The sequence below is a fragment of the Gadus morhua genome, chromosome 19 (assembly GCF_902167405.1).
Source record: "Gadus morhua chromosome 19, gadMor3.0, whole genome shotgun sequence".
NCBI lineage: Eukaryota > Metazoa > Chordata > Actinopteri > Gadiformes > Gadidae > Gadus > Gadus morhua.
In genome coordinates this window covers 16,056,579-16,075,693 of record NC_044066.1, presented here as the reverse complement: position 1 = coordinate 16,075,693, position 19,115 = coordinate 16,056,579, and the positions used below count along the sequence as shown (strand labels likewise).

Here is a 19,115-nt window from a genome sequence, read left to right as displayed (position 1 = left end):
CTCTGGCCTTTAGAATGGACGTCCACCAAAGCGGCAAGGCCTCTAGTCTAGACGATCACAGCACACCCTCACAGCAGCAGCAGCAGCCGCCACCATGGTTACCGTGGTATCCATGGACCACACGCTGCACGGAGGCGGAGGACTCTGGGGACGTCGGGAGCGTTCTCCTCCCGACGTCGTTTTCCCACGCGGGCACGCGGGACACAAACACAACGGACTAGCTCAGACGTTGTTGGATCTTCTCCGTTTTCCTACTTTGGTTTCTAGAGCAACAGTAGACTTGTGTCCTTGTGTCTGAATCGGCTTGTAGGTTTGCACTTAGTTCTGTGTTACTGAATGAACACTTTTAAAGGTTCATATATATAGATGCATTCTCACACATACAGTAATTTGTAAATTGCATTGAATCTGTAAATGTAGTGTCCATTCAGCTGTGTTTGCTGTAGTGACTGTACCTTTTATTAAATGTTAAAAATGTATATGTTTTGCTGATTTTTTATTAATTGGATTTAGTTTGGACTTGGTTCCTTTGAACAGACATTGTTCAAAGGGACAATGATATTTATTTTTTTATTTACTTTTGGGACTCAATAGAAAATGGTTTAGTCTTTTAATCTGATCCTGGGTCGCTCAACTAGTGCCAGGGTTCAATTCCCTCTGGTGCCGCCACTGCTTAGAACAGTTGCATCATAAACCTAATGTTTCAGTCACTCATGGATCTGTAATTATTGCAGTTACATTATTGTTAAGGCGCTTTGGATAAAGCATCCGCCAAATGATCGTACAAATCATTTCCTGCTACTGGGTCCATCTGTTCTATATATTCTTTATCACTTTTGCAGAGGGTTGAGTTTGACTTTGGTGTAGACGCGTGTTTTTCTATTCAATGTCAAAGTGAAACATTATCCAATGTGCAGCATTAACATGGTCATTCTGCAGCTGTTTAGGTCAAGGGTCATCGTCTATTATGTGGTACACCCGTTAGAAGTGATAGTTCATCAGAAAAAATCTCCCATCCATCTCATTTGTTACCTTTTCTCTTCCGGCCTTAGAATGGACGTTACCGAAAACGGGAAGGCCTCCAGAAGATCACAGCACACCCTCACAACAGCAGCCGCCGCCATGTTACCGTGGTAACCCTGGACCACGCCCTCCACTGAGGCGGAGGACTCGGGGGATGTGGGGAGCTTTCTCTTTCCGACGTTGGTTTCCCACGCGGTCACTTGGACACAAACACAACAGACTTTGAGCTCAGACGTTGTTGGATCTTCAACGTTTTTTTTTATATACTTTTGCTTTTCTAAGCAACAAAGTTTTCACAAGATGCTTTTTTGTCGTTGGTGGAAAAACGAATTGAAGCGAGCGATGCCATGTTAATGCTAGGATAGGCAATTTATTTTCGAAGCATCTTTTGGCTACATTCTTAACATCCCAAAATCAATATATGAATCGAATGCTCAGAAAAAATAAAGGAATAAAATGGGGCATCTTTGGATGTTGCAGGCCTAAGCTTGCCCAATCATTTAATAAGGGCCAAATTAAATTATTGGATGGCTTACATGTCCGTTTACCTACCTGGTAGACAAGGGCGCAGATCTGCATTGTAACTTAGATTGAGTTTTTTCTTCAGGGGACTTTCAATAGATGAATTGTTACTTTCAATTCATGATACCGGGAGTAACAAAAAAAGCGTGATACCGGTTGGCTGTAGAAGTCTGACACCAAGTGGTGGTATAAATTATCTAGTTCTGCGGTGTTCAGAGAGAAACGAAGACTTGTGTCCTGTTGCAGCACTTGAACTGTTTTAGCGGCTACAAGAGACTGATTTTCCAAACTGCACCAGTCTGACCCCTAGTGGTCAAACAAGACCTTGTCAATTCAAAATGCTAAGTTTTGCGATACTGAAGGAACCCTTTCGAGGTAATTAATGCTTATATGCATTCGCACACATACAGAATAAATTGCATCGAATCTGTAAATGTAGTGCCATAAAGCTGTGTTTGCTGTAGTGAATTTGACATTTATTAAAGCGGCTCTTGATCAATATGTTTTGCTGATATTTTATTCATTGGATTAAGTTTGGACTTGGTCCCTTTGAACAGACATTGACCTGATATCTAATTTACTTTGGGACTCAATAAAAAAAGGTAGGTCTTTTAATCCGATCCTGAGTTGCTCTAAGGCCTAAGGCTCAAATGTGTATTCGAAAAATGTCTTGATGTGTCTTTTGGTCCTTTTAATGTGTATCGAACAATTAACCTCATGGTGGTTATGACCATAAGTGATAGGCTGCATTTACCACTTACTAAGAAAACAGGATGTGTTTTATCATAGACAGTGAACTGCTGAAGGGTCAGAGAGAAGCCCAACTTTAAATGGACAGATTAGAGCTGTGAAGCCAGAAACTGGGGGCTTTGTGAAAATCATTTAATAAAATGATGGATGAAAACATTTTTGTCTGACTGATTTATTGCGTTGATTATTTTTTATATCTTAATGCCAACAGACGTTTGTTGTTTTGTTTCATACTTGTTAAGCCACTCGATAAGAGCTTTGATTGGCTGCAAGGTGTTATCTCCTTAAAAGGAGACTTCCCTGGTCATTACAGGAGCTGTACATAGATGCTTTTCTTGGTACATTATCTTTTTAATGTTTCCACAGTTGCTCTCGGTGTTGGAGGCTGAGGTTAAGAGATGAAAGGGTCATGACAGTCATTGGCTGGTTTTCAGTTGCTGCAAACCACACTAGTTCTCTATCTAGGGCTGCATTTGCTGCCTTTGCCTTTGTCCCCTCAGCTAATTAATTAATGATTTTTCTGTTTAATTGTATCGTGACTTTGTCACAATGTAACTCACTACAAAACATCCATGAATTGTCTAGTGGTTTTACAGTGTTCAGATAGAACAGTATTGTTCAGAGAGAATCATTTCATAAGCAGTACAAGTCTGCCCCCTTACTGGTCAATTCAAAATGATAGAAGCTTAATTTGAAGTTACTGAAGAAAAGCTTTTGAGGGAACATATGCATTCTCACACATACAGAGTCAATTGCATTTCAACTGTAAATGTAGTGCCCATTCAGCTGTGGTTGCTGTCGTGAATTTGACCTTTTATCAAATTAGCTCTTGATTAATATGTTTTGCTGATATTTTATTAAAGATCCCATGGCATGCTACTTTATGAATGCTTTTATATAGCTGTTAGGGGGACCCTAATACAGTTCTTGAAGACGTTAAAGAAATTCAACCTTGATGCAGAATTACAGCCACTACGAACCAGTCCCAAAATGAGCTTTCCACAAACTTACCATTTTTTAGAGGCGGGTCGGGGTGGGGGTTGGGGGGTGTGGGTATGAGAAGCTTGCGGCCACGGTACCATGTGCTCTTTTTACAGTGGATGTATCGCCATGGCGAGGCGTACACAGCTTTTGACCGTGTTCTATAAATATTCTAGAACACTCCGTGTGCTCCGGCGTGAGTCCTGGAGCTCTATATCAAAATAATATCATATTATACATAGATATCTATATCATATAATATATATTATCAGGGCCAAAAGCTGTCTGCGCGTCCAGACGATATTATGAATCTCAAACGACTGCTTTGCGTTCTCCGACGTCTCTGGTTCTTCCACTTCCACGTCAATCTGAAGTAGAATGTACCGCGACATGGAGAAGAAAGGGATTGTTGCCCTCGATTGTTGACCGCGATTGTCTCCCACCGGAGCAGCCCCAACGCACCACCGCCCCAATCGCGTGCAACAATCCCTTTCTCCTCCATGTCGCGGTTCATGTACTTCAGGGAGTCAAAGCCAAAGTTCCTTTCCCCCAATTCCTTCTCAACCATAACTGAGATAACCACCACTACGAGCCTCGTTGTGGAAATACTAGAGACGTCAGAGAACCCTAGATGTTATGCGCCATAACACCAACCGCAGAATGGTTATCCAAGTAACAAAGAAGTATGCAACACTTGCGTTACAGTGTGTGCATTCACACACACACACACACACACACACACACACACACACACACACACACACACACACACACACACACACACACACACACACACACACACACACACACACACACACACACACACACACACACACACACACACACACGGTGCCTAGAATAAAACTACTAACATTTCCGGCACTCGTGTTTATTTCATTACTGCAGTTACATTATTGTTAGGACGCTTTGTTAAAAGCATCTGCCAAATGATCGTACAAATGTGTACCTCTTACTTTTGCCATCTGTTCTCTATATATTACTAATCACTTTTGCAGAAGGTTGAGTTTGACTTTGGTATAGACACGAGTTATTCTGTTCCAAGTCAATGTGAAACAATATCAAGTGTGCAACATGGACATTCTGCAGCTGCTTATCACAGGTCAAGGGTCATCGATGTAATATGTAAACCCTTAAGTTGTGGCCAAATTGTGACATCTAACCCTAATCTTCTCTCCTAACGCTGTTGATTGACTGTGCCTCATTGGCTATATCCTGAGCCAATCAGAGTGCTTTTTATATTCCATGATCACCATCTGCCACCGTCCACCATCAAGCATTTTTTCTCATTATTGTTGATCCTGTACATCCAGACCGATAAATAAATCGAAGGCGCCGACTATAATAAAGGAAATCTGACATCTTGGGATGTTGCAGGACTACAATAAGCCCGTCCAATCTTTTATCTCGGGCCAAATTAATGATTAGACGGCCTACCTGTCCGATCCCCCACCTGGTAGGCCAGGGGGGATCTGCTTTCTAACTTAAGGGGGGGGCACGAACATGGAATTTCTTTCTGGAGTGGACATCAATAACATCATCAACGTCTCTCAATAATCTCCTTTAACAGACACAGCCATTCATTAACAGTTAGCCTAGACCTATGGCTCAAATGTGTGTTTGAAGAATGTCTTGATGTTTATTTTGGTCCTTTTGATCAACCTTACGTTCATGACCATAAGTGATGCACTGCATGAACCACTTACTAAGAAAACAGGATGTGTCTTACCATACACAGTGACTCTGTAAGCACATGTAGCAAGTAGCCTCTGGTTAAAATACTTCCTGTTTGATCAAAGTAGGCGTTAAGAATTTGACATGATGGCTTTCAAAACGCATAGAAAGACGAGGCACTCATAGGGGTAGGACGATAAGAAACTCTGAAAACAGTTTGGACCAACGCGACCAAGGTGATTAACGCCACGCCCAACATGGCCAGGAACACACAAGGAGAGAGAGAGGAGAGGATAGTGGACAACTACACTACCAGTGAAAGCCTCAGAGATCAACAGCAGGACTATGTGGGGACAGAGGAGTCCTCCAATACTCTGGGAACAGTAAGAAGTCAGCAGCCGGACCCTGTGAGCCCTCCTCAGTGGCCGATCAGGGCTGTGGTGGTGCTTCTGGTCCTGCTGTCTCTTACCCTACTGGCTGGACTGCTTCGGTTTGTAATGCAACACAAGAACATATGCATGGACAGAGACGTGGAGCAACTTGTCCAAAGGCGGACGAATGTGACAGAGCAGAGAGACTCACTGCTTTGTAAACAGGAATGTCCAGGTGATAGGAATACGTTTGGTTGTAAATGTTAGTTATTCCAGAGAGAGGGGATCCTGGAATAACAGCAGGGAGTTCTGCGTTACCCAGAGAGCGGATCTGGTGGTTGTGGACAGTAAAGAGGAGATGGACTTCATTAGCGGGTACAGCGAGGACTTCTGGCTCGGAGCGACAGATGGGGCCAGTGAAGGGAGGTGGAGATGGGTCGATGGGACCGTCCTGTCAGCGGCTAGCCCCTCCTGGAGCAGAGGGAAACCTGATGGAGGCAAGGACAAGAACTGCTTAAGGAGGGACTGGGGGCAGCAGCCCAACTTTAAATGGACAGATGAGAGCTGTGAAGACAACAGATATGGGTTTTGTGAATATAATTTAATGAAATGATGGATGAAAACATTTCTTTGTCTGACAGATGTGTTTCTTTGACTATTATTTTATCTTAATGCCAACTAACATTCGTTGTTTTGTTTCATACTTGTTGAGTTCTGCCATTCGATCAGAGCTGTGATTGGCTGCAAGGTTTTATATCTCCTTAAAAGGAGATGACATGAAGACTTCCCTGGTCACTGCAGGAGCTGTACATAGATGCTGTTCTTGTTACATTATTTTTTTAATGTTTCCACAGTTGCCCTCGTTGTTGGAGGCTGAGGTTAGGAGGTAAAGAGTCATGACAGTCATTGGCTGGTTTTCAGTTGCTGCAAACCACACTAGTTCTCTGTTTAGGGCTGCATTTGCTGCCTTTGTCCCCTCAGCTAATTCATTAATTATTTTTCTGTTTAAATGTATCTTGACTTTGTCACAATGTAACTCACTACAAAACATCCATGAATTGTCTCGTGGTTTTACAGTGTTCATATAGAACAGTGTTCAGAGAGAATCATTTTACAAGCAGTACAAGTCTGACCCCTTAGTGGTCAATTCAAAATGATAGAAGCTTAATTTTAAGTTAAGAAAAGCTTTTGAGGGTACATATGCAATCTCACACATACAGAGTCAACTGTATGTGTGTTCAACTGTAAATGTAGTGTCCATTCAGCTGTGTTTGCTGTAGTGAATTTGACCTTTTATTAAATCAGCTCATGATTAATATATTTTGCTGATATTTTATTAAAGATCCCATGGCATGCTACTTTATGAATGCTTTTATATAGCTGTTAGGGGGCCCCTAATACAGTACCACTACGAGCCAGTCCCACAATGAGCTTTCCCCAAACATACCTTTTTTTAGAGGCGGGTCAAGGTGGGGGTTGGGGGTGTGGCCCTGAGCAGCTTGCGGCCACGGTACCATGCGCTCGTGTTTACAGTGGATGTATCGCAATGGCGAGGCGCATCCAGCCTTTGGCCTTGTTCCGTAAATATTCTAGAACACTCAGGGTGCTCCGGCGGGAGTCCTGGAGCTCTATATCTAAATAATATCATATTATACATAAATATCTATATCATATAATATATATTATCAGGGCCAAATGCTGTCTGCGTCTCCAGATATTATGAATCTCAAACGACTGAGTCGGGTTCTCCGACGTCTCTGGTTCTTCCACTTCCACGTCATTCTGAAGTAGACTGAACCGCGACATAGAGAAGAAAGGGATTGTTGCTCTCGATTGTTGACCGCGATTGTCTCCCGCCGGAGCCCCAACGCACCACCGACCCAATCGCGTGCAACAATCCCTTTCTCCTCCATGTTGCGGTTCATGTACTTCAGGGAGTCAAAGCCAAAGTTCCTTTCCCCCAATTCCTTCTCAACCATAAGTGCGATAACCCCCACTACGAGCCTCGTTGCGGAAATACCAGAGACGTCACAGAACCCTAGATGTTATGCACCATAACACCAACAGCAGAATGGTTATCCAAATAACAAAGAAGTGTACAGCACTTGCGTTACAGTGTGTGCATTCACACACACACACACACACACACACACACACACACACACACACACACACACACACACACACACACACACACACACACACACACACACACACACACACACACACACACACACACACTTTGTTAAAAGCATCTGCCAAATGATCGTACAAATGTGAACCTCTTACTTTTGCCATCTGTTCTCTATATATTACTAATCTCTTTTGCAGAGGGTTGAGTGTGACTTTGGTATAGACACGAGTTATTCTGTTCCATGTCAATGTGAAACAATATCAAGTGCGCAACATGGTCATTCTGCAGCTGCTTATCACAGGTCAAGGGTCATCGATGTAATATGTGGTAAACCCTTAAGTTGTGGTAATACACGGGCCAAATTGCAACATCTAACCCAAATCTCCTCTCCTAACGCTGCTGATTCACTGTGCCTCATTGACTATATCCTGAGCCAATCGGAGTGCTTTTTATATTCCATGATCACCATCTGCCACCATCCACCATCAAGCATTTTTTCTCATTATTGTTGATCCTTTACATCCAGACCCAATTAATAAATCGAAGGCGCCCACTATAATAAAGGAAATCTGATATCTTGGGATGTTGCAGGACTACAATAAGCCGGTCCAATCGTTAATCTCGGGCCAAATTAATGACTGGACGGCCTACCTGTCTGTCTACCTACCTGGTAGGCCAGGGGGGGATCTGCTTTGTAACTTAAGGGGGGCACGAACATGGAATTTCTTTCTGGAGTGGACATCAATAATATCATCAATGTCTATCAAATGATCTGCTTTAACAGACACAGCCATTAATTAACAGTTAACCAAGACCTATGGCTCAAATGTGTGTTTGAAGAATGTCTTGATGTTTATTTTGGTCCTTTTGATGTTGATCAACAAATCAACCTTATGTTTATGACCATAAGTGATGCACTGCATGTACCACTAACTAAGAAACAGGATGTGTCTAACCATACACTGTGACTCTGCAAGCACATGTAGCAAGTAGCCTCTGGTTAAAATACTTCCTTTTTGATCAAAGTAGGCGTTAAGACTTTGACATGCTGGCATTCAAAACGCACAGAAAGACCGAGCACTCAGAGGGGTAGGACGATGAGAAACTCTGAAAACAGTTTGGACCAGAATTTAGCTGAGGGGATTTACACCATGCCCAACATGGCCAGGAACACACAAGTAGATGGAGAGGAGGGTATAGACGACATCTACGCTACCAGTGAGAGCCTCGGAGATCAACACCAGGACTATGTGGGGACAGAGGAGTCCTCCAATACTCTGGGAACAGTAAGAAGTCAGCAGCCGGACCCTGTGAGCCCTCCTCGGGGGCCGATCAGGGCTGTGGTGGTGCTTCTGGTCCTGCTGTCTCTTACCCTGCTGGCTGGACTGCTTCGGTTTGTAGTGCAACACAAGACCATAAGCATGGACGGAGACGTGGAGCAACTTGTCCAAAGGCTGAAGAATGTGACAGAGCAGAGAGACTTACTGACCCTTTGTAACCAGGAATGTCCACGTTATTGGAATAAGTTTGGTTGCAAATGTTATTTCAATGTGTTGGGATCCTGGAATAAGAGCAGGAAGCTCTGTGTTTCCCGTGGAGCAGATCTGGTGGTGGTGGACAGTAAAGAGGAGATGGACTTCATTAGCAGGTACGGCGGGACCATCTGGCTAGGAGCGACTGATGAGGCCAGTGAAGGGGTGTGGAGATGGGTTGATGGGACCGTCCTGTCAGTGGATAACCCCTCCTGGAGTGGAGGGAAACCTGATGGTGGCAAGGAGAAGAACTGCTTAAAGAGCATCGGGGAGGAGACCAACTTAAAATGGACAGATGAGAGCTGTGAAGACAACAGATATGGGCTTTGTGAATATAATTTAATGAAATGATGGATGAAAACATTTCTTTGTCAGATGTGTTTCTTTGACTATTTTTTACATCTTAATACCAACAGACATTTGTTGTTGGGTTCTGCCATTCAATAAGAGCTTTGATTGGCTGCGAGGTGTTTTCTCCTTAAAAGGAGATGACATGAAGACTTCACTGGTCACTGCAGGAGCTGTACATAGATACTGTTCTTGTTGTATTATTTTTTCAATGTTTCCACAGTTGCTTTTGGTGTTGGAGGCTGAGGTTAGGAGGTAAAGAGTCATGACAGTCATTGGCTGGTTTTCAGTTGCTGCAAACCACACTAGTTCTCTATCTAGGGCTGCATTTGATGCCTTTGCCTTTGTCCCCTCAGCTAATTATATAATTAATTTTCTGTTTAAATGTATGTCAACTTTGTCACCATGCAGTGAGATTACTATAAAACACTTGTGTATAAATTATCTGTTGGTTCTACGGTGTTCAGAGCAACAGTAGACTTGTGTCCTGGTGTCTGAATCGGCTTGTAGGTCTGCACTTAGTTTTGCGTTACTGGATGAACACTTTTGAAGGTACATATACAGGTGCTGGTCAAATTATTAGAATATCATGAAAAAGTTGATTTATTTCAGTAATTATATTCAGAACGTGAAACTTACATATTATATCAATTCATTACACACAGAGTGATATATTTGAAATGTTTATTTCTTTTAATTTGGATGATTAGTACTGACAATTACTGAAAATCCCAAATTCAGTATCTCAGAAAATTAGAATATTAGTTACGACTAGTACAAAAAATGATTTTTTAGAAATGTGGGCCAACTGAAAAGTATGAACATGGAAAGTTTCAGCATGTATGCCAATCAATACTTAGTTGCAGCTCCTTTTGCCTGAATTGCTGCAGCAATACGGCGTGGCATGGAGTCGACCAGTCTGTTGCACTCCTCAGGTGTTATGAGAGCCCAGGTTGCTTTAATAGTGGCCTTCAGCTCTTCAGCATTGTTGGGTCTGGCATCTCGCATCTTCCGCTTCACAATACCCCATAGGTTTTCTATGGGGTTAAGGTCAGGTAAGTTTGCAGGCCAATCAAGAAGAGGGATACCATGGTCCTTAAACCAGGTACTGGTAGATTTGGCACTGTGTGCAGGTGCCAAGTCATGTTGGAAAATGAAATCGTCACCTCCATAAAGTTGGTCCGCGGCAGGCAGCATAAAGTGTTCTAAAACTTCCTGGTAGACTGCTGCATTGACCCTGGACCTCAGGAAACACAGTGGACCAACAGCAGCAGATGACATGGCACCCCAGACCATTACTGACTGTGGAAATTTTACACTGGACTTCAGGCAACGTGGATTCTGTGCCTCTCCTGTCTTCCTCCAGACTCTGGGACCTTGATTTCCAAAGGAGATACAAAATTTACTTTCATCTGAAAACATAACTTTGGACCACTCAGCAGCAGTCCAGTCCTTTTTGTCTTGAGCCCAGGCGAGACGCTTTTGACGTTGTCTCTTATTCAAGAGTGGCTTTACACGAGGAATGCGACAGCTGAAGCCCATATCTTGCATACGTCGGTGTGTGGTGCTTCTTGAAGCACTGACTCCAGCTACAGTCCACTCTTTGTGGATCTCCCCCACATTTTTGAATCGGTTTTGTTTGACAATCCTCTCCAGGGCGCGTTTATCCCTCTTGCTTGTACACTCTTTTCTACCACATCTTTTTCTTCCCTTCGCCTCTCTATTAATGTGCTTGGACACAGAGCTCTGGGAACATCCAACCTCTTTGGCAATGACCTTTTGTGTCTTGCCCTCCTTCTTTAAAGTATCAATGGTCATCTTTTGGACAGTTGTCAAGCCAGCAGTCTTCCCCATGATTGTGTGTCATACAGAATCAAAACGAGAGACCATTTAAAGGCTTTTCCAGGTGTTTTGAGTTAGTTAGCTAATTAGAGTGTGGCACCAGGAGTCTTCAATATCTGAACTTTTCACCATATTCTAATTTTCTGAGATGTTGAATTTAGGGTTTTCATTGGTTGTCAGCTATAATCATCTTCTTTTTGGCAAAAAACACTTATAATGTATCAGTCTGTTTGGAATGAATGTATACATTCTACAGGTTTGACTTTCTAAATGGAATTAATGAAATAAATCAACTTTTTCATGATATTCTAATAATATGACCAGCACCTGTATATGCATTCTCACACATACAATAATTTGTAAATTGCATTGAATCTGTAAATGTAGTGTCCATTCAGCTGTGTTTGCTGTAGTGAATTGTACCTTTTATTAAAGCAGCTCTTGATTAATATGTTTTGCTGATTTTTTATTAATTGTATTTAGTTCGGACTTGGTCCCTTTGAACAGACATTGTTCAAAGGGACAATGAAATCGGTTTTTAATTTACTTTTTGACTAATTATTTTAGTCTTTTAATCCGATCCTTGGTCGCTCAACTAGTGCCAGGGTTCAATTCCCTCTGGTGCTGCCTCTGCTTAGAACATGTGCGTCTTAAATCTAATGCTTCAGTCAATCATGGATCTGTAATTATTGCAGTTACATTACTGTTAAGGCGCTTTGGATAAAGCATCCGCCAAATGATCGTACAAATCATTTCCTGCTACTGGGTCCATCTGTTCTATATATTCTTTATCACTTTTGCGGAGGGTTGAGTTTGACTTCGGTGTAGACACGTGTTTTTCTATTCAATGTCAAAGTGAAACATTATCCAATGTGCTGCATTAACATGGTCATTCTGCAGCTGCTTAGGTCAAGGGCCATTGATCTAGTATGTGGTACACCCGTTAGAAGTGATAGTTCATACAAAAAAATCTCCCATTGGTTCTCCCAACCATCTCATTTGTTACTTTTTCTCCTCCGGCCTTAGAATGGAAGTTCTTGAAAACGTGAACTACTATACTAATAACTAATATCTACTTTATGAATGCTTTTATATAGCTGTTAGGGGGACCCTAATATAGTTCTTGAAGACGTTAAATAAATTCAGCTTTGGTGCAAAATTACAGCCACTACGAGCCAGACCCACAATGAGCTTTCCACAAACCTTTTTTTAGAGGCGGGTCAAGGTGGGGGTTGGGGGTGTGGCTCTGAGCAGCTTGCGGCCGACCACGGTACCATGCGCTCGTGTTTACAGTGGATGTATCGCAATGGCGAGGCGCACACAGCTTTTGGCCGTGTAATGTAAAATATTCTAGAACACTCCGGGTGCTCCGGCGGGAGTCCTGGTGCTCTATATCTAAATAATATCATATTATGCATAGATATCTATATCATATAATATATATTATCAGGGCTAAAATCTGTCTGTGCCTCCAGACGATATTATGAATCCTCAAACGACTGCGTCGGGTTCTCCGACGTCTCTGGTTCTTCCACTTCCACGTCAATCTGAAGTAGACTGAACCGCGACATGGAGAAGAAAGGGATTGTTGCTCTCGATTGTTGACCGCGATTGTCTCCCACCGGAGCCCCGAGGCACCACCGCCCCAATCGCGTTCAACAGTCCCTTTCTCCTCCATGTCGCGGTTCATGTACTTCAGGGAGTCAAAGCCAAAGTTCCTTTCCCCCAATTCCTTCTCAACCATAACTGAGATAACCCCCACTACGAGTCTCGTTGTGGAAATACCAGAGACGTCAGAGAACCCTAAATGTTATGCGCCATAACACCAACAGCAGAACGGTTATCCAAACAACAAAGAAGTGTACAACACTTGCGTTTCAGTGTGTGCATTCACACACACACACACACACACACACACACACACACACACACACACACACACACACACACACACACACACACACACACACACACACACACACACACACACACACACACACACACACACACACGGCGCTCGCACGGTGCCTAGAATAAAACTACTAACATTTCCGTCACTCGTGTTTATGTCATTATTGCAGTTACATTATTGTTAGGACGCTTTGTTAAAAGCATCTGCCAAATGATCGTACAAATGTGTACCTCTTACTTTGGCCATCTGTTCTCTATATAGTACTAATCACTTTTGCAGAGGGTTGAGTTTGACTTTGGTATAGACACGAGTTATTCTGTTCCATGTCAAAGTTAAACAATATCAAGTGTGCAACATGGTCATTCTGCAGCTGCTTATCACAGGTCAAGGGTCATCGATGTAACATGTGGTAAACCCTTAAGTTGTGGTAATACACGGGCCAAATTGTGACATCTAACCCAAATCTTCTCTCCTAACGCTGCTGATTCACTGTGCCTCATTGGCTATATCCTGAGCCAATCAGAGTGCTTTTTATATTCCATGATCACCATCTGCCACCGTCCACCATCAAGCATTTTTTCTCATTATTGTTGATCCTGTACATCCCGACCCAATTAATAAATCGAATGCGGCGACAAAAATAAAGAAAATCTGACATCTTTGGATGTTGCAGGAGTATACTAAGCCCGTCCAATCATTGATCTAGGGCTAAATTATTGATTGGACGGCCTACCTGTCAGCATACCTATCTGGAAGGCCAGAGGGGTGTTCCACGAACGGAGGTTTAACAAACATTGAGTTAACGCTGAACTCTAGGTTGATTGACCCTGTGCCGACCAACCCAGAGTTTTCGGTTCCACAGCAGCGGTTATGCATTAGTTCAATCAACTCGGGGTTGGTTAACACAGGGTTGTGCGCGTCCACGCCAAACTTAAAAAGACGTGATGTATGGATCATGGAAACCCTGATCGATATGGCGAAACGGGCCGCTTATTTCAATGAAATGGAACTCCAGGTTCTCCTGGAGAACTATGACGAGGAGAAGGACATTATCACAAGAAAAGGGAACGCTAAAACCTCTGGAACCCGGAGAACCAAAGCCTGGCAGCGGATCGCTGACCGCGTAAATGCGTTAGTTACACGTCAAAAGCATGATCCTTAATATTTGAGCCATGAGTATATAAATATCCCAGTTAAGCATTCTTAAAGATCCTACCACATAACCCCTTTCTTCTAAAACAATACGTACTCCGATTGCTTCCAAGCGGTCAGAGGATCACGTATAAAAATGAAGTATAAAAAACATACAAACTGGTAAGCTTTTCCCACCATCGTATTGGTATAAATTTAAATAAGCCCTTTTTTTAAGCCAATCGTGAAAAGGCCGACAGTCGGCAGACTGGATCTGGCCCTCAAATTGTCTTGACCCCGGTGGAGGAGCTGTTAATAAACATAAATTCAGGGCGCCCTGGCATGGAGGGGGTACCTGGAGGCAGGCCTAATACCACCTCAGAGAGTCATGGGCCATACCCCACACTGGTTGAATGTAGGTTTGTGTGTTTTCTTGTATTTTAGATTTTTTTTGCCTTCGAAGTAACACATGCAAACCGTGTGCTTGCCACAGCGCATACTATTCCAAATGTTTCATTTTTTGGTAACTGGGTACAAAACCTAAAAGTGACAATTCATCAACTTCACAGATCAAGATGGATCAGTGCTTGTAATGAAGCCGCCGGCTACGATCGAACATTCTCCAGTGGATGCAAGTCCGTTAGGACTATTTTATACTTTATGTTGTAAATGCCTCTCGGCATAGTACTCAGACAATATTGCTCTTTGTATGATAGGAGGCCGATACAAATCTTGGATGGGTCATCTGAAACGACTGTGATGTGCTCAGCATCTCCAGCATTATAGCCTAGATAAAACTACCATTTGAAAAAAACGGAGGGCTACGCAAATAGTCTGGAGTGAACTGAGGCCAGGTCCTCGATTGGTAGTGTTGGCTATGTAAGGCTATTTAAATATATTAAAGATTTGCGCGAGAATCTATCTCTCCACTCCAGCAAAAAGTCATCCAATATGCCAAGATGTCGAGCCGTGGTCTTATCAATCGCTCCCGGTGGATTGCACGTATAATTTGCGCTCTGATATCAGCAGTTCTCTCATCAAAAGGGCGTGCCATAGTGAACAGATGAAATCTGCGGTGAACGCCGGTTGAAATACCCAAAACCGGGTTATGTTTCAAACTTAACCTGCGCAAAACCTGGTCCGACCAGGTTTGATTCAGAGCATATGTTGCTATAGCAACTAACATACCGTGATCCTTTTGGAACGGAAAAGCTAGGGTTACAGCAAACCCTGGGTTAACTTACCCGGTTATGTGATAAAACCGGCTTTGTGGAACACCCCACAGGGGCGGATCTGCTTTGTAACTTAAGGCGGGGCCACGAACATGGAATTTCTTTCTGGAGTGGACATCAATAATATCAGCAATGTATATCTAATGATATGCTTTAACAGAAACAGCCACTAATTAACAGTTAACCAAGACCTATGGCTCAAATGTGTATTTGAAGAATGTCTTGATGTTTATTTTGGTCCTTTTGATGTTGATCAACAAATCAACCTTATGGTTATGACCATGAGTGATGCACTGCATGTACCACTTACTAAGAAACAGGATGTGTCTTACCACACAGTGACTCTGCAAGCACATATAGCAAGTAGCCTCTGGTTAAAATACTGCCTGTTTGATCAAAGTAGGTGTTCAGACTTTGACATGCTGGCTTTCAAAACGCACAGAAAGACGAGGCACTCATAGGGGCAGGACGATAAGAAACTCTGAAAACAGTTTGGACCAGAATATGGCTGAGGTGATTTACACCACGCCCAACATGGCCAGGAACACACAAGGAGAGAGAGAGGAGAGGATAGTGGAGATCTACGCTACCATTGAGAGCCTCGGAGATCAACACCAGGACTGTGTTGGGACAGAGGAGTCCTCCAATACTCTGGGAACAGTAAGAAGTCAGCAGCCGGACCCTATGAGCCCTCCTCGGTGGCCGATCAGGGCTGTGGTGGTGCTTCTGGTCCTGCTGTCTGTTGTCCTGCTGGCTGGACTGCTTGGGTTAGCAGTGAAACACAAGATAGTCATGGACAGGCTGAAGAATGTGACAGAGCAGAGAGACTCACTGCTTTGTAAACAGGAATGTCCAGGTGATTGGGATAAGTTTGGTTGTAAATGTTACAGATATTCCAGTGAGAGGGGATCCTGGAATAACAGCAGGAAGTTCTGTGTTTCCCACAGAGCAGATCTGGTGGTGATGGACAATAAAGAGGAGATGGACTTCATTAGCAGGTACAGCAAGTACTTCTGGCTCGGAGCGACAGATGAGGCCAGTGAAGGGATGTGGAGATGGGTTGATGGGACCGTCCTGACAGTGGATAACCCCTCCTGGAGTGAAGGGAAACCTGATGGTGGCATTGAGAAGAACTGCTTAAGGAGGGACCGGGGGCAGCTCAACATTAAATGGACAGATGAGAGCTGTGAAGACAACAGATGTGGGCTTTGTGAATATAATTTAATGAAATGATGGATGAAAACATTTCTTTGTCTGACAGATGTGTTTCTTTGACTATTTTTTTTATCATAATGCCAACTAACATTCGTTGTTTTGTTTCATACTTGTTGAGTTCTGCCATTCGATCAGAGCTGTGATTGGCTGCAAGGTTTTATATCTCCTTAAAAGGAGATGACATGAAGACGTCACTGGTCACTGCAGGAGCTGTACATAGATGCTGTTCTTGTTACATTATTTTTTCAATGTTTCCACAGTTGCTCTCGGTGTTGGAGGCTGAGGTTAGGCGGTAAAGAGTCATGACAGTCATTGGCTGGTTTTCAGTTGCTGCAAACCACACTAGTTCTCTATTTAGGGCTGCATTTGCTGCCTTTGCTTTTGTCCCCTCAGCTTATTATTTAATAACTTTTCCATTGAAATGTATCTCGTCTTTGTCACCATACAGTGATCACTATAAAACACTTGTATAAATTATCTGTTGGTTATACGTGTTCAGAGTAACAGTAGACTTGTGTCTTGCTGTCTGAATGGGCTTGTAGGTCCGCACTTAGTTCTGCATTACTGAATGAACACTTTTGAAGGTACATATGCATACATGCATTCTCACACATACAGTCATTTGTAAATTGCATACGTACATTTTGTGTCCATTCATCTGTGTTTGCTGTAGTGAATTGTACCTTTTATTAAAGCAGCTCTTGATTAATATGTCTTGCCGGTTTTTCATTAATGGGATTTAGTTTGGACTTGGTCCCTTTGAACAGACATTGTTCAAAGGGACAATGATATGGATTTTTTAATTTTACATTTACTTTTGAGACTCCTAGAAAATAGTTTAGTCTTTTAATCTGATCCTGGGTCGCTCAACTAGTGCCAGGGTTCAATTCCCTCTGGTGCTGCCACTGCTTAGAACAGTTGCATCATAAACCTAATGTTTCAGTCACTCATTTATCTGTAATTATTGCAGTTACATTATTGTTAAGGCGTTTTGGAGGAAGCATCCGCCAAACGATCATACAAATGATTTCCTCTCACTTGTGCAATCTGTTCTCTAAATATTCTCCATTAGCCCACTTTTGCTGAGGGTTCAGTTTGACTTTGATGCAGACACGTGTTTTTCTGTTCAATGTCAAAGTGAAATATTATAAAATGTAAACAGGGTCATTCTGCCGCTGCTCATGGCAGGTCAAGGGTCCTCGATGTAGTATGCAGTCCACCCGTTAGTAGTGATAATACATATTAAAAAAGCGAACTTCCTCCTTGCATTTTATCTTTAAGTTTCTTATTCAGTTGTTACCTTTTCTCCTCGGGCCTTTAGAATGGACGTCCCCCAAAGCGGGAAGGCCTCTAGTCTAGACGATCACAGCACACCCTCACAGCAGCACCAGCAGCCGCCACCATGGTTACCGTGGTATCCATGGACCACACGCTGAACGGAGGCGGAGGACTCGGGGGACGTCGGGAGCGTTCTCCCCCCGACGTTGTTTTCCCACACGGGCACTTGGATACAAACACAACGGACTAGCTCAGACGTTGTTGGATCTTCTCCGTTTTCCTACTTTGGTTTCTATTCAAAGTTTTTTGTTTTGTAGATATGTCGACGTTTTGTACAGCAATAACGTTTTCACAAGATAATGTGTTTTGTCATCGGTGGAAAAACGAATTGAAGCGATGCCGTGTTAATGCTAGGGTAGGCAATAGGCTTGCAAACCTATTTGTCAGCTGAGTGCCAGGGATTAGTTACGACCTCATCCGGTAGAGCAACCGTTGCGTAGTGGCACAAGTCACAATACAGGTAAAAGGTGGTAAAAGAGGTGACTGAGGCTGAAACAGCAATATGGGATGAATACAGGTCGCCCTGCTACATATGCATATATATATATAAACGATAAAATCGTAATCTTAGTAGTTACTGTTAACAATGTATACTTTGGATGTACACTTTTAATTCAACATTTTTACGTGATGTCTTTTGTGAATAGATTTGCCAGCTACAACCACTTTTTGGTCTTTGATTGAGCCTCGTCTCTACAAGATGGTACGTGTCTCCAGAGCCAAATCAGCTGCCCAGAAAAAAGAAGTGGTCGCACCTGCACGTGCATCAACAGTACTTTATAAGTAGTCACAGATGTAATTATACGTGATGCCATTGCATTTGTATTTGTTGTTTGAGCTATACTTTTTTTCTTTTCCTCTCAGAGACAGCTGCTCCAGCCCATAGATTAACTCTTTCTTTTTTCATCACTGGTGATGAATCGCAAAGCTTGATTTAAGAGAAAAGGGTAAATCATTAGAAATATAACCTCAGCATCAGGGGTGTAAAAAACAACTTGGTTCTTATGAAGGTAAGTACTTCAACTGTGCTAGAAAAAGCCTACCATAACGAATGCTTACTGTTACTTACTTTATTGGACACTGAATGAAATA

The 19,115-nt window shown here is 42.8% G+C and overlaps 1 protein-coding gene across 1 annotated transcript in view; it reads left to right on the top strand.

Moving 5' to 3' along the window:
* Nucleotides 1–17,184, top strand: part of LOC115532151 (CD209 antigen-like protein C) — an 86,785-nt gene extending 69,601 nt beyond the window's left edge. Inside the window, exon 2 of the mRNA XM_030341712.1 lies at nt 16,271–17,184. Coding sequence (XP_030197572.1) covers nt 16,271–16,703 — 433 coding nt within the window. The 3' untranslated portion in view covers nt 16,704–17,184. The remainder of the gene's footprint in view (nt 1–16,270) is intronic.
* The last annotated feature ends 1,931 nt before the right edge of the window (nt 17,185–19,115 follow it).